Genomic DNA, 15849 nt, shown 5'->3' on the forward strand with positions numbered 1-15849 from the left:
GGAGGTAGGCCAGCGGGTGCAAGATGTCTCAGGGATACTTGTGATTCTGACCCATCTCTTCTTCATGTCGCGAGAGCGTACTGTGGATTTGATTCCAAAAGTTGAACTGGCTCCACAAGGTCATCATATTTATTAGATCTTACAAACTTTCTAAGCAGGACAGGACCAGGAGCGGATAGCCAAGATGGTAAGGAGTCTCCATTGGTAGATCTTCTGCTATGTATAAAGAATCTTTCGTGCGGTGTGCAGTTTGTCGCAGTGCATAAAAGAGATCTGACTGAGTGAAGTGCCTCCTGTAATACTTCTTCCCATGCAGCAACTGGCAGGTTGTGGTTTTTTAAAGCTAGTAGGATGGTTCGCCATATTGTTCCATTGAAGCGTTCAATCTGAGAGTTCCCTCTAGGGTTATAAGGTGTCGTATGACTTGTAGCTACTCCGTACTTGTGAAGAAAGTCCGTCAGCTCTCGCGACATGAAAGATGAACCTCTATCTGAATGTACAAAGGACGGGGCTCCAAACATAAAAAATAGATCTGAAAAACATCTGATAACTGTTGCTGAACTAATGTCCTTACAGGGGTAAGCAAATACAAAACGAGAATACTCGTCCACCATGGTTAAAAGGTAACGGTTTCTGGTTGTTGATGGAAGAGGGCCCTTGAAGTCAATATTTAGACGTTCGAAGGGAGTGGTTGCCTTTATCAATTTGCCTTGGAATTGGTGAAATCTTGGCTTCACTTCTGCACATGTTTGACAAGCTGACGTCATCCTTTTTACATCATCCAGAGTGTAGTTTAGATTTTTAGTTTTAATCCAATGAAACATTCGAGTGACTCCCGGATGGCAGAGAGATTTGTGTAATTCAAACAACTTAGCATTGTCCCAGCGAACCGCACATGCCCGAGAGAGCGTATCTGCTTTTACATTCTCCCTACCAGGTCGGTACACTATTTCATATTGATAAGGTGTTAGCTCTAGTCGCCATCTCATAACTTTATCGTTCTTGATTTTGCTTGTATGCCTCTTGTCAAAGATAAATGATAAAGCTTGCTGATCCGTGTATAATCTGAAGTCTCTTCCGATAAGAAATGATTTCCATTTTCGAAGGGCTTCGACAATGGCAACAGCTTCTTTTTCAACAGCTGAATACAGCTTCTCAGATTTGTTTAGAGTCCGTGAGAAAAAAGCAATTGGCCGATTATCTTGACTCAAAGTTGCTGCCACGGCTATGTCAGATGCGTCAGTCTCCACTACCAGTGGCTCTTGCCCATTCCTAGGAGTAATTACTGAGTTTGCAATGTCAAGTTTGAGGGCTTCAAAATCTGCAACCGCTTCCTGTGACAAAGGAAAAGAATTGACTTGTGTCAGGTTTCTTATTTTATCAGAAAATCGATGTATCCATTTTGAATAGTGAGCGAAAAATCCTAGGACTCGCTTTAGTGAAACTTGGTCTTTGGGCACAGGAAGTGACAGTAGAGATTCTAGCCGATCTGGATCAGGTCGAATAGAGTTATGGGAAACTAAATGTCCCAACAAGGTTATTGAAGACTGGTTGAACTTGCTCTTTTCGTTGTTGATTACAAGTCCATACTTAGTTACAGCATCTAAAAATGTTCTTAGATTCTCATCATGATCCTTTTGATCCTTTCCACATACGGTCAAATCATCCAGATAGGCATACACTCCATTCAGTTTTTCTTTTCTAATGATTTGGTCCATGGTCTTTTGAAAACATGCCACCCCGTTGGTTACGCCAAATGGGATTCTTCTGAATTGAAAAAGACGACCAGCAGCCTCAAAAGCAGTGTACTTCTTCTCTTCGTCAGAAATTGGTATTTGATAGTATGCTTGCTACTAAAAACCTTGTTCGTCGCTACAGTGGATACTAGATCATCTATGTTTGGTAAGGGATAGGCGTCTAACAGAGTAAATTTGTTTATCGTTTGCGAATAGTCCACACACAGTCGCTTCTTCCCTTTGTCGTTTGTAACAACCAACACTTGTGCACGCCAAGGTGACGAACTAGGTTCAATGATCTCCTCAGTCTGTAGTCTTTCCATTTCTTGTTTTATAAATTGCATATCTTCATCTGAGTAACGTCGTGATTTTGTGGCTATTGGCTTACAATCTGGAGTTAAATTGCAGAATAGTTTGGGTGGTTCAACTTTGGCACAGGAGCACACCAACAGAGGAGGTTTCTTACCTCCAAACCAAACCTGTATATTTGAGTGGAGTTTCATGATATCATGTCCGATAAGCACGTCAGTACAAAGATCTTCAAGAACAGTCAACTTAAAATTGTTGTAATTGTGATTCAACAGATTTAGGTTGATTTTAACAAACCCGTGGACGTTTGATTTCATATTAGAAGCAGCTAGTGATACTTGTCCACTTTCATTATACATTTTAATTTTGTTTAACTGAACAAACTTCAAGTTTACAAAGCTTGATGTACTCCCGGTGTCTATTAAGCAATTTGCTTTCAGGCCATTCACTTTAGCTTCAACTGTAGAGTCCTTCAATACAGATGTATTATGTGTAGTTGCTATTAGTGCAGCTGATGTACTAGACGTCTTCTGTTTTACTTTAAAATGTTGAGTTGGATTACTTTTACAGACTCTCGCATAATGCCCTGTCTTGTTACATTTCCCACAAGTTGCTTCTCTGGCTGGACAGCGATCTCTAGAGTGTCTATCATGCCCACAAAAATAACACTTGCCATCAACATTTTTAATAGCGGAAACAGTCGCTTCTTCCTTTTGTTGTAGTGGGAATTCGTACTGACAAGCTTGCTTTGCCAATTCATTCGTTGCACAAGTTTGCATTCCGTACATAGATTTTGGATAGCTCTCGACTTGAGCTTGAGCCATTTCAAGAGCTCTAGACTGTTCCACTGCTTCAGCTAGGTCTAAAGTTTTATTTTCAAATAGTCTCTGTCGTATGTATGACGAGGCTAAGCCATTGATAAAAGCATCACGAATGTAATGATCCCTGTATTGAATCGCATTGACAGCTTCAAAAACACAATCTTGGCTCAAAAGTTTCAGTTCCGACACATATTTGTCAATAGTCTCACCTTGTTGCTGTTTTCTAGTCATTACTAAATATCTTGAGAATATTTCATTCTTTTGTTTGATGTAAATTGAGTTAAGAACTCTCAAAGCGTCTTGGTAAGTTTCAGATTCCTTGATAAATTTATAAGTAGTAAAAGATAATCGATTAGTTAGTAGTTTCAGTTTGTCCTTGTCTTCAACGAATTCTGTCATGGTTAGAAAGTCTTCGAATGTTTGTAACCAGTGCGTCCATTCCTCTGAGGCAGTTGGAGATTCCGGGTCAATTTGTAATTTTGAATGAATAAAATTGTTGTAAGAAAGACTTAGTAAACCAAAAGTATGGCTTTTATTCATTCAAAATTACAACCATGTTTTAGTTAAGAACAAATACAATATTTACAAACAAATCAAATAATAAATATTATCAGGTGATAATGTTCACATCACCACAGCTTGAAGGGGCAATAGCCCCTATATATATATATAATCTAGTAATTATTTTGTACAAATTATTAGTCTGATGGGTTACCCTACCTTGAATTATCGTTTTTGTATATTATAATATGTATAATAGTTATTACATACCTGCATAATGCATTTTGATGTCTGCTTTGTTTAAAAAAAAATCCAAAGGACTGTTCATGCGGTGTGTTTATAATATAAACTTTCTAATCATAATACAACTAAGGAACATTTTCAATAATAATCTTCATGACTATTAATTAAATGTATATACATTTCTTTGAATATAGACAAATTCACTTATAGAACACATGGAGATAATCTTTTCAAATAAATGCCAATTTTTGTAAAATTTAATCCTTGTAAACTTAAACGGCATATTAGGATCTGTAGATATTAGTTTTATTTTTGGCATGAAAAATATGTTCCCTTTACCTACTCCAGTAATTACTACTAACTTAACACTTTTTTCAGACATACCTAACACAACCCCTAGGTTCATTTCTTATAAACTTCACTATTGAATAAACTTTTAAAACTAATTGGTGTGGTGGCATTGAATTGGCATGGTGTAATTGAATTTATATAGTCAATTGGTTTGTTCAACCTCTCTGTAGGGGAAGCGTACATATTACAGTACATATAACATATTACCATATGCTTTAAATAAAGTTAAACCACATGTTTTAAAGTAAACAAAGCAGACATGACCTAGATTCCCATGTTATTTTAATGTGAATTATTTTATTCCGTAACAACCTTTTGGTGCATTATTAAGAAAAATGAATAATTTTCCCCAAAATGTCATGCCCAGACCTTTAAAATGAGACCTCTCCCAGCTTTCTACGGCCAACCGTTCGCTCACAATTTCATTGTAAAATTTTGGGCTTACGGAATTAGATATAAAGATAAGTTTGTTTATAAACGTCGGGTATGAGATTGTTGTAATAACAACCATAATAACATGTGTTTTAAGAAAACCAGTACTCAATAGTGCTGATTAATTGAAACAGCATTTTAAACTTTTGTAATTAACCCCTCCAAGTTGGGGACTTGAATCTGATACCTCAAATGTTCTAGCTAGACTATTGACCACTCAGCCATTCAACTTCAAGTTCAAATTCACTACAAGTCATAACACGGGCTACAAATAAAATACCCTGTCGCAGCAAAACTATACAGACTAAGCGAATTTCAACTTGTATGATTACATTATTTTTTACTAAAATATTTTAATAAATAAGGCAAACTGATTTCAATTTAAATAACATAAGATTTAACGAGTGCTTAGGTTTCCTGCTACGGGGAAGGTAAAAAGTGTTTTTTGACCATACGTCAGTAGGATGAATGAATTTGCCAAATGTTATCAACATATATCCATAAATAAGTAAAGTAATTTTTCCATAAGAATAACATGGTAATTTTTAACAAACTTTTTTTAATTTCTCCCTGACCGTAGGCATACAACAGCGCTTCAATATACAAAATTACTCTGCACCGATGACCTCTAGCCAAGATCAAGTTTTCGGTCTAATAGTATAGAGACGGGTTTTAATAAGCCGATATGGTAGGCTTATGGGCCATTACCGCTCTTGTAGGCTACAGCCTCAAAATCCCATCCCCATCCCCAAAACCATGGCGCCGAGCCGTCTGCGAATGCGCGCGCGCGGGAAGATGCCAACTGAGGCGACTACCTGGGCGACTACCACGACCACGTGCTTTTCACTCGCTTGCACTCTTGCAGTGATTTTCATGTTTTGAGTGTTTTGGTGTTTATTTTTTGTCATTGCTGGTGTGCCTCGAGATGCCTAATCCTAGGACAAGAAAAAGGAAACACCTTAATTTAAGTGCCAGAAGATTTAAGAACAAGGGAAGTCAGAGTTTACATCGTTGGCGTGAATTGAAGACAAATAAGGAAGAGAATAGGTAATGTATGATGAGAGTTATTTAAATTAGAAGTACATAATATTATTTTACTATTCACTAGCCAAATATTACTTATTACTTATTAGTTGGTACCGGGGTAGGTTACTACAATCAAGGATAGGCTTACAGGTATTTTTTATTCCTACTACTACTGTATGAGGAAAGTCTGAGTAAAGATCACAGTACAGTAAGCATAAATTCATTGATATTATAGCCACTTTACAGCTAACTGGCTAAGTAGGAAATTGTTAAAATGTTCATTGCTAAAATATAGAGGTCTACATAAACTACTAGGTAAGTACAGATAGGTAGTTATAAGTAACCTATTAGTAAAATATTTTGTATAGACTCCACCTCATTTTCACCTGAGGCGAATAAGAGATGTCACTAGAGGAAGAGATGAAGTGCACACCCGGCCAGGATGATTTGGCGTGAAATATGACTATAATATAATGACTATATAAATCTCTAATATATCTCTACAACAATTTTTTATATACAGTACTCTTTTTATATTTACTAGGCCAATGCTTCTGTATTGTGATTTTTTTTAGTCAAGAAAGCCAGTGTACTTCACCAATTTTATGTAAATGGTTAAGGTCATTTACCAAATAAAAATATAGGCATATGGCACATCAAAATGAACCTTAGAGTGTGTAGATTTGCCGAAAAGTATTGATATGGACGAATTTCCTAAGGGCTCTGCCCCATAGGCTGATTTCCAAAGGGCTACGCCTGGCATGCTTCCAATGTTTACATGATTTAATTTAATTTAGTTAATGAAACAGCTGGTCAGTAAAATGAACTGGTGTTTATTTATTTATTTATTTGAATAAGATGTTTGTGATAATTTATGTAGATTGAGGAGGGTTATGTTTGGTTTTAAAGTGAGGTTGTATACGTTTTGTAAAGTATTGCTTATAGTTTCATTTTTTTAATTTATATAGAAAGCTACATGTGAAGAGGCTTGAATAAAATTGAAGAAAATGGTAAAACATGTCATTCATAAAGCATCAATATGAAGCAATAATTGATGCTATGGCTACACTAAGGAATGTTGTCATATTCTTAGGGATCTAATCAAAAGTAGGGGTTTGAAAGTAAGTAGGTTTACGCTTTTAAATCAGTTTATATTTTCAAACTAAATCATAGAGTTGCTGTATTTTAAAACACACATCAGCACCACTTTAATAGCTCTCTAGGTCACATTTTCTTCCCGTTGCAAAGCATGGGTGTAGCAGCTTGTACATATATATAATAACATACAATACGGTAACATATATCAACATGTGTTACTGAAAAGGTTAATTATGTTGTATTTGTTGTATATAAATGGTAAATGTACGTATTTACATGGTAAATGTAAATGTTTGACGTTTTAACTTTTTATTACGTCAGTAAACGATAGGCTATTTGAAATATAAATTTATTTAGTATTTTAACCTTTCGTTATAGGTTTGATAATAGAAAGGCTGAACTTCTCACCTACCTTAGTCTAAACGAAGACGAAAGGAATGAACTGGAAAAAAAGTCAAGGAGTCAAAGCACATGTGAGCTATGGGTAAAGGAAAGAAAAAAAAGAATAACAGCCTCAAATTTTGGAAAAATTTGCAAGCTCCGACAGACCACATCACGGGCGAAAATAGTTAAACAACTCCTTTACAAAGACTTCGCTGGAAATCCATCTACAAGGTCAGTGTTTTTTAGTGGATATAGACATTAATTTAACATTTAGTCAAAGCAATTAATTTACAATTTCTCGCGATTGTTGTACTAGATTAACACTCAAACACTGTTAGATGATAATGCAGTAAATTGTGAAATATTCACCTTCTTTTACCACGGATCTTATTGTTATATTGTGTTTATCAAATGATTGACATAAGTAAAAAAAAAATGCAAATCAATTAAAGGAACAACTGGTGTACGACTCTTAAACATTACAGTATTGCATTTATCGATTTAATTAAGATTGGTTTTATAACATAAGATTATTCTATTAATTTAATATATTTTTTCAGATATGGTTTGGAAAAAGAGAAGGTTGCGATTGCCCAACTAACTGAACTACTCTTGATTCAAGTGGAACCGTGTGGTCTGTTCATCGACAGGCAGTACCCCTTCCTTGCAGCAAGCCCAGATGGAATTTTCGATAACAAATTCCTCGTAGAAGTGAAATGTCCAGCAAAGGCCAAAGACTTGACCCCAGTTGAAGCAGTAAAAAACAAAGTTATAAAATACTGTACAGAATATGAAGGGGAGATTTTTCTAAAGAAAAACCACAATTACTATTATCAGGTGCAAGGACAGCTTCGTGTAACCAATAAGCCATATTGTTGGTTTGTTGTTTGGACCCCTCATGGAATGTCTGTTGAGAAAATAGTGAAGGACGACAATTTTTGGAGTTCAAACATGGAAAAACGACTGTTAGATTTTTACGAATCGTCTTTGCTTCCAGAAATCATTGATCCTAGACATCCCAGAGGAATGCCTATCAGAGATGGAATTTAATTGTACATTTTGATACAATTTCAAATTAAACTTCAATTTGGAGCTATGTCAGCATTGTTGTTTGATTATTTTCACTTTTAATCGTTCATTTTAACTATATCCGTTAACTATATACTTAATATTAAATAATCTATACAATTAATCATCTTATGACCATACAAGATTTATTTTAATTTAATTAATATTATATAGTAATATAATAAATCGATAGTTGCCGTAGTTATACATATTAAATCTTACGTGTGCATTGAAATTTATTTATCCATTAACTTTAAAGATAGGGTAAATACAATTTGTGGTAAAATCAGCAAGCTTAATACTTAATTTGAAGAAAGAGAATGAGCTATAATATTTCAGATATCATAGGTGGTGTTAGCACAATTTGTCAGCATAAATTGTAACTGTCAATGGTCAGTGTGAGTGTAGCCAACGGTTGCAGTGGCATAGCGCAGCGATAAGCGAGCAATTGTTGTTGTGTACCGTGGCTGCCTCCAACCACTAACTAATCCCCTCCATGGAGGCCATGACCCTTCCCCTCACGCGCCTGGCCGAGGAGCGCGCCAAGCGGCAGTCGGTCGAACTGTAATGCGATTTTACCGTGGAGGTAGAGCGGAGCCTTAACCCCCCGAAAAAGTGATTATAGCCATTTAAAACAGAGGGATATCGATCATGGTCCTATGCGTAGCAGGGAAATACGATCATAGTCATCCATGTATTGGCACTACTGTTTTGCAGTATGGAAGTCATAATATGACTTCATAAAACATAATTTGTGACAATGTAATAATGATAATATTAATAATTTAATGTTAATATTTTTCACAATGGTGTAGTCTACTGTGCAACCTTAAAATAACTTAAAATGTATAATAAAGTCATTTTAATTCATTTTTTTCTTTTTTTATTCACAGTGTCATATTTAAACACGGTTTATATCATATTTATATTATTTATATTATATTTTAAGGCAAGACTGAAAATTACAGTTACTGTGATATTTTATTATTTTGTCAGAAAGCTTAATTTCTGATGATCTTTAATTATAACAGTTCACTTTTGCCAGCATCTAATGCCTCAGGCAATACTAGGTAACACATTCAACTTTCTCTGCTCTCCAAATACGTAAGTTATGTAGTTCATACTTTCACTGGATATATTTATAGATTTTGGGGGTCAGCCAGTTAATAGCAAGGTCTGGTTGTCAATTCAGGATAATTTTTGTGAAATCCTGTAAAGTCTAAGGTCAAATTAAAGTGTACTGTTCAACTAATTAAAAACAATTAAGTTCACAAACGGAGTGGAAATTTGGAATAGTATCAAGTAAAGTAGAATTTCTTTATCACAAAGTATGAAAAACTAGAGAAAAAAATAGGAAAAATAATTGAAAATAATTAAATCATAAAACAATAATAAAAAGTAACCTTCAGATTTTTCAGCTTGACAAAAACTTATAAAAAGAGAAAATTTTTATCAAAATATGTTTTTTTCAAATATGGTTTATCAAAAATATCGAAATATGGTTTAAAGTGTATTTGATTTTTTTAAGCACTTGCTTGAAAAAATGAATTGGAAAAAGAGCTCAGAAATTTATTTTAATGTGTTACAGTTCTATATATTTTATATAAATATCCAATTTCAGCTAATATCCAAGGAGAAGCTGATATTGTATAGGTACCAAACAATTTTATCAGCTGCTTTTACCTTTTTTACTTTGATTAATTTTCCAAAGTGTGTTCATGGTACCTTATCATGAAGCTCTAATAGCCTCAACACACAGCTGAGAATGATTCAGAATAATTGATATGTAAATAAACTGTTCTACATAACTTAACATTGACTGGTCTGTTTAGTTCTACCTTTGACTATTAATACAACAACCCTTGAATTGAAACTTTGTCTCATCAAATAAGATAATATCAGACCCCTAATTTAAGGAAAATTCACAAATGATTGACTGCTTAGTCTCAGTTTTAAGTGACATAATTTAAGTGTATAATAGGTCTCCTTATAGCAGATAACCCCAGCAGACATGTTATCAACGGTAATTACAGAGAAGTTCTAGATAAGGTGTAGCATAAAATGGTAACATCAGACAGTGACTTGAGTTTAGCTCAAAACATACTTAACAAAAAAATTATGGTCTAACTACCATACTCTTGTTTTGATAACATCCTATTAATTTTTAAAAGCAGAAGGTCCTGTTTAGTTAATAAACTTAGGAAAATAAACAGGATTTGGGTAGGCCTAGGCCTATATTTTCTTAAGGTACTTAAGTAGTTTTTATTTGTGTAAATACAATTTCTAAACAGTAGAATTAATTGTTACCCTCAAGGGTAGAATTTTACCGTTGGATATTCAGATTGTTTAAATGAAGCTATTGAACCAAGATCAATATCTTTTACCTTTTTAAAACAATGTTCAGTTTATATTTATAACTAAAAGTTGAATAGGCCTATATCAGAACACAAAATGCCAAAGCAATGAATTAGGCATATGTACGTTAAAAATTCATTTGTTTTCAGACCCAGGGCCATTTAATCCACTTGCTAGGGGGGTTCCTGTGTGCATTTTATGTATAGAAAAACACCCTAAGGGATCATGTAGGTACTATGTGGGCTATCATTTTTCACGTGGGTGCCAGCTTGGCAGAGTGGGCATAACCTCAGAATCCACCATTTTAAATATGGCGGCGGCATTTATTACATGAAACTCATTGGGAGCTTATATCTCAAAAACGGTAATATATAGCGAGTTACTTTTAATACAAAAAATGTTGCTTACACAATAAGGAACAACTTTTGTATTTACAAAAATGCCCTAAATATAACTATTTAGGAGTAGTTGAGAAATTTATGTTAATTTGACCTATACATTTTTACTCTGTTTGACAAAAAATTCTAATATCTTAAAAAAACCGTTTTTTTTTAATTTGGCACATAGCACTAATTGTTCTTTACATCTAAGGTCTAAATACCCCCACCGAATCAAACCTGCAGACTAAACAAACATTTACCTGGCTGCATTTCTGTTGCCAAAAAAATCTAATAATTATAAAAAATCTATTCAATGTGTAAATATTTATTGTTCTTCTACTGGTATTCTATGTTTATACAGTATTTATTTATGAGATATTTATTGGTTATTTATTGAATTATTTATTGCATGTTAATATTTATATGATTATTTATTTGCCTAGTTATTAGTAAAACTTATTTACCAACCTTGGTTATTTTGCATGTACAGTAATTGTATTTTGTAAATGTATTTTTTGATGTACCCCTTGAGGGAAATCAATAAAAGGATGAAACTTGAAACTTGAAAACTTGAAACAGTTGAAACTTTATAAAAAATCTGTTATTTTGTAATTTGGCACATAGTACTAATTTTTCTTCGCATTTAAGGTAAAAAAAACTGCAAAAAGCATTTGAGAAGCTTCTGGCAGATATATAAGTTATTAAAATAATATAAAATATTTTTAAATTATTTTTTTGTTATTAAATGACGCATACAAATATAAAAATAAATATAATCCTTTCTATATAATGCATTTGTATTATTACAAATAATAATACATCTTCGGATGTAATAGAAATTATTATTATAATTCATAACATTTATTATTAAAACGGCGATGGAGCGGGAACGGGACCGGCGGCAAAGTTGGTGCATCGGCCAAGCATTGACGTCTCGTTAACACAACCAGTACCTTGACATTGTCCTTGGTGGTAGGCTGCTTTGGACTGATTGTATTGATATTGAACTAGTTTCGTGGATCATAAAATTTGAGCGCAGTTATTGGATCTAAATTATAAGTCTTTTGAGTTAGAGGAATAAGATCTGTTCCCTTTTATAGTCATCAGAAAAATGCAACTGTTCACAATATACTTGTGAGCATTGCGGCAAAGAGTAACCACCATCACTGTGTCCAAAACTCAAAGGATCGAGTTGAAAAACGTGTTCTTTCATGCAATGGATTTGGATGTATGTACAGTAAAAAGCACGTAAGATAGGCTGTCTAGTAGCTCTACCAGACAGAATTTATTCACGAGCAAAGGATGCAGTTCTTTAAGAGTATTCGTTGTACAGTGACAGTGTACTTATATCCAGTGTCTTAGATCATTCATAGTTTCACACTGAGTATCCTTTTTTTAATGTGAACTAGATACTTCACTGTGTTTTTCAAACTTTATTCTATCTCTTCCTCCCCATATTTTTCAAAGTCCATTAGCAAAGTACTTGGATTACATTTTAGGGTAGCATACTTTGTTCCAAATTTGCTGGCAAAGTCACAGCCCGTTAAAATATGGAGTGCTGGGAGAACTGAGCAAAGGTTACTTCCAAGCCTGTTTGCTATAATGTGAACTAGTACATATCATGAAGTTCTGGCTGTACCAAGTCGTATCCACAATTCCTGCAAACCTTCCGAAGAGAATCCATTCATAAAGTGTAAAGCCAACACTACGACATCTGTATCCAAAGACAGAACTACGACTTCATTTGATAACTCGAGCAAAAATGATCCAATTTTAATGAAATTTATCACAAACGTGTAAACCTACGTTTTCATACAAATTCGGACTATTAAACCAGCATGATCGGATTATGGGAACGGGGGTTTGTGGGGAGTTTTATGGGGTAAAAAAGGATTTTTCCGATTTTCAACCCTAAAAACACGAAATTTTATAATGAACAAAACCATTTTGTAGACCTCAAAAAAGAAATAACTTTGTATATTGAAGCGTTGTATGCCCAAAGGTTACGGAGATAATTTAAAAAAATTTAAATTTAAAACTCCCATGTTATTCTTATCGAGAATAAATAAACTGTTTTAGTTTGCTTGTTTATGGATATATTATAGTCAAATTTCAAAATTTTGTTTCATTCATACTAAGCTATCATTATTTCAATAAAAATATATAAAAAACACCTCAATACCTTCCCTGAAGCAACAAACTTAAGTACTCATTACAAATCAATGTCATTTAAATAGGAAATCAATCCGTCAATTTTAATATTTTAGTAGGAATGCAGCCAGGTAAATGTGTGCTGATTCTGCAGGTTTGCTGCGACGGGGATATTTAGACCGTAGATGTAAAGAGCAATTAGTGCTATGTGCCAAATTTAAAAAACAGTTTTTTTTTAAAAGATATTAGAATTTTTTTGTCTAACAGAGTAAAAATGTATAGGTCAAATTAACATAAATTGCTCAACTACGGTACTCCTAAATAGTTATATTTAGGGCATTTTTGTAAATACAAAAGTTGTTCCTTATTGTGTAAGCAACATTTTTTGTATTAAAAGTAACTCGCTATATATTACCGTTTTCGAGATATAAGCTCCCAATGAGTTTCATGTAATAAATGCCGCCGCCATTTTTAAAATGGCGGATTCTGAGGTTATGCCCACTCTGCCAAGCTGGCACCCACGTGAAAAATGATAACCCACATAGTACCTACATGATCCCTTAGGGTGTTTTTCTATACATAAAATGCACACGGGAACCCCCCTAGCAAGTGGATTAATTGGGCTATCAAATAATGATGCTATCTAACAACAGGATAGCCTATACGATGTTACTACCAGGGTTTGGGCCGTTCCCCCACAGCAAAAAAATGAATGCAAAGGGTGTACTCTACACAAAATAAAAATAGTATGCACATTTTGAAATATAAATTCACCTGAAAATGTCTCGGAGTACAGAACATGATATGTGATGTTCTAATTTAACAAGGTAGTTAATGGGTTTTATATTTATAATTATAACAAAATTAAGCATTACAGGAGGAGTTTCTGACTAAGGTGTTAAATTGAATAAGCTATACACTTACTTCAATCAAATTTCTCTGTTTCATAAAATTGATTATTTATGTTTTGAAATAGAATGAATCTTAAAATCTTACCTGGAGTATAACCCTGGCAGGTTTGAATGCCACTTCCACTCCTTCTTCTACCTTCTGGTTTTCAGTCCAGTTTAGTATGTTATTCACATCATGTTCACGTACTTGGAAATTGTCACAGTTTCGAACAGCTGATTCCAGCAAAACTCGAATAGAGAATGGTAACTGATCTAAAAAGTTGATGGAGAGTTTTAGTTACTGGTTGTTTTTACAAATATTTATAAACTTTAAATTAATACTGTATAATTACTCTGTGCTTTATTCAACTTGGAATGGAGATACTGTATGTTAACTAATCACTGGTTACCATGTAACAGGAGACAGGGTCCACGGCTAAAAAGTAACTTGCACCCCCCTTAACTTTTTAACTATTTTTTGAGATATTTGAAATCAACTTGTGGCAACCTTTTTAGACATGAGAGGCAGTAAGTTAATGATGGTAAGTTTTTAAAACGCTAGATTTTGAACTACTCCCTAAAAGTAAAGTTAAACAAATCAAATAGTCACAATGATGGTCCCTCATAACTAAGAAGGTTGCCATCTCAAAAAGTTAAAAAGGTAAGGGGGTGAAGTTACTTTCAGCCATCCTGTATATATTGAGTATATACGTAGGTAGTAGCAGTGACAGCACTTTACCTGAACAGTAGGGTGGGCCATTGGTGGGACATTGCGGAGTGGGATCATTCCGGTGGGTTTGAGGGGTAGGCCTATGGAATTTTGAAATTAGGTTTTTTGAAATTTTTGACATAAATTAGACTGGGTTTTTATCATTTGAGACACCTGATTAGAAGTTGGGTTGGTTAAAAAATGTTACATTATTTTCTACTATTATTTTTTACTATTGAAATCATGGCAAGCACTGCATTTTTAATAACTCACAATTCTGAAGATTGCAGTAGGTACCGTTTAAGTAGGCCTAACCCCATTTGAACATCACCATCACACCTTTAAATTTATGATCACTAAAACCATAATATGGCTACCCTAATAAATCTGTACGAATAATATTACAAAACTAACTAAAAGTTTTAACTTATCATTTCATAAAATATTACAACTGCAACCCGTTTGCCGGTTGGTGTACGTCATAAACGGCGGGATGTAAACAAAGCTACACTACTAGCGCTCAGCTCTTCCAGCGAGAATATTGAGAATCAACGTACAGATCCAGCTCAAATCGGCCCACAAGGCTCCATATACCAATGCATTGTTCCCTGATAGTCAAGCGCCGCCGGCTGGCGTTGCCTTGTCAATTAAGTTCTTATGGTGGCTAGAAGGGCCCGAAATCCATGGCCTTCTAATGTGTTACGAGATGATTGCATTATATTTCAACAAAAGTTATGACCCGTTGAAAGTTCATAATTAATTTATATCGCAGTTTATTGAATAATATCAACCAAATAACCTATAAAGTATTTAAAGATATACTTTAATGTTCATTTTGGGTGGGCCTGGCCTATATAACACAAGTAGACTTCTCATACCATTGTAAAATTTGAAGCTTGTTTTTATGTCTAGTTCATGGTGGTGGGCGACACAAGACGCTAGGGTCGAAAAAATTTTGTTGCTATTATTTTAGGGTTAATTTGATGATTTGTGCTTTACTGTTCGGTTATATAACTAGGGGACGAGTTAGGCCTATTGTTTATGATTAGAATGTTTAATTTGGCAAAACAATATTTCAAATAGCCTAGCTAAAATATAACAAGAACAAAATTTAAAAAAAAAAACATGTTCCTAGCGCCACTAGACGGAACTGACAATAAAAGTGTCTTCAGCTGATCCTCAAGTATGACAAATCTATTAAGGGATGTTTTACAACTTGTTCATATTTCCAATCTATGTTTAGTTAAATGAATACATGTAAAATTTTATTTTTTTCAAATCTTAATTGAACATGATTGCCAGTTTACAAAATAGTTGTAGAGTCAAATATTATACTGTTAATAAACTTTACCTACCAAAAGAGCATTATTTTTTATGATCTAGGTTTGTTTCAAC

At 34.1% G+C, this 15849-nt stretch overlaps 1 protein-coding gene across 1 annotated transcript in view; it reads right to left on the minus strand.

The window, feature by feature from the left end:
- The window catches only part of LOC128987588 (cytoplasmic aconitate hydratase-like), a 56061-nt gene that overhangs the window by 28958 nt on the left and 11254 nt on the right, over positions 1-15849 (minus strand). The window contains exon 3 of the mRNA XM_054408519.1: positions 13852-14018. Coding sequence (XP_054264494.1) covers positions 13852-14018 — 167 coding nt within the window. The remainder of the gene's footprint in view (positions 1-13851; positions 14019-15849) is intronic.

This window comes from Macrosteles quadrilineatus, unplaced genomic scaffold (genome assembly GCF_028750875.1).
Source record: "Macrosteles quadrilineatus isolate MER2022 unplaced genomic scaffold, UCM_ALF_1.0 Scaffold_2__2_contigs__length_208266976, whole genome shotgun sequence".
Taxonomy (NCBI): domain Eukaryota; kingdom Metazoa; phylum Arthropoda; class Insecta; order Hemiptera; family Cicadellidae; genus Macrosteles; species Macrosteles quadrilineatus.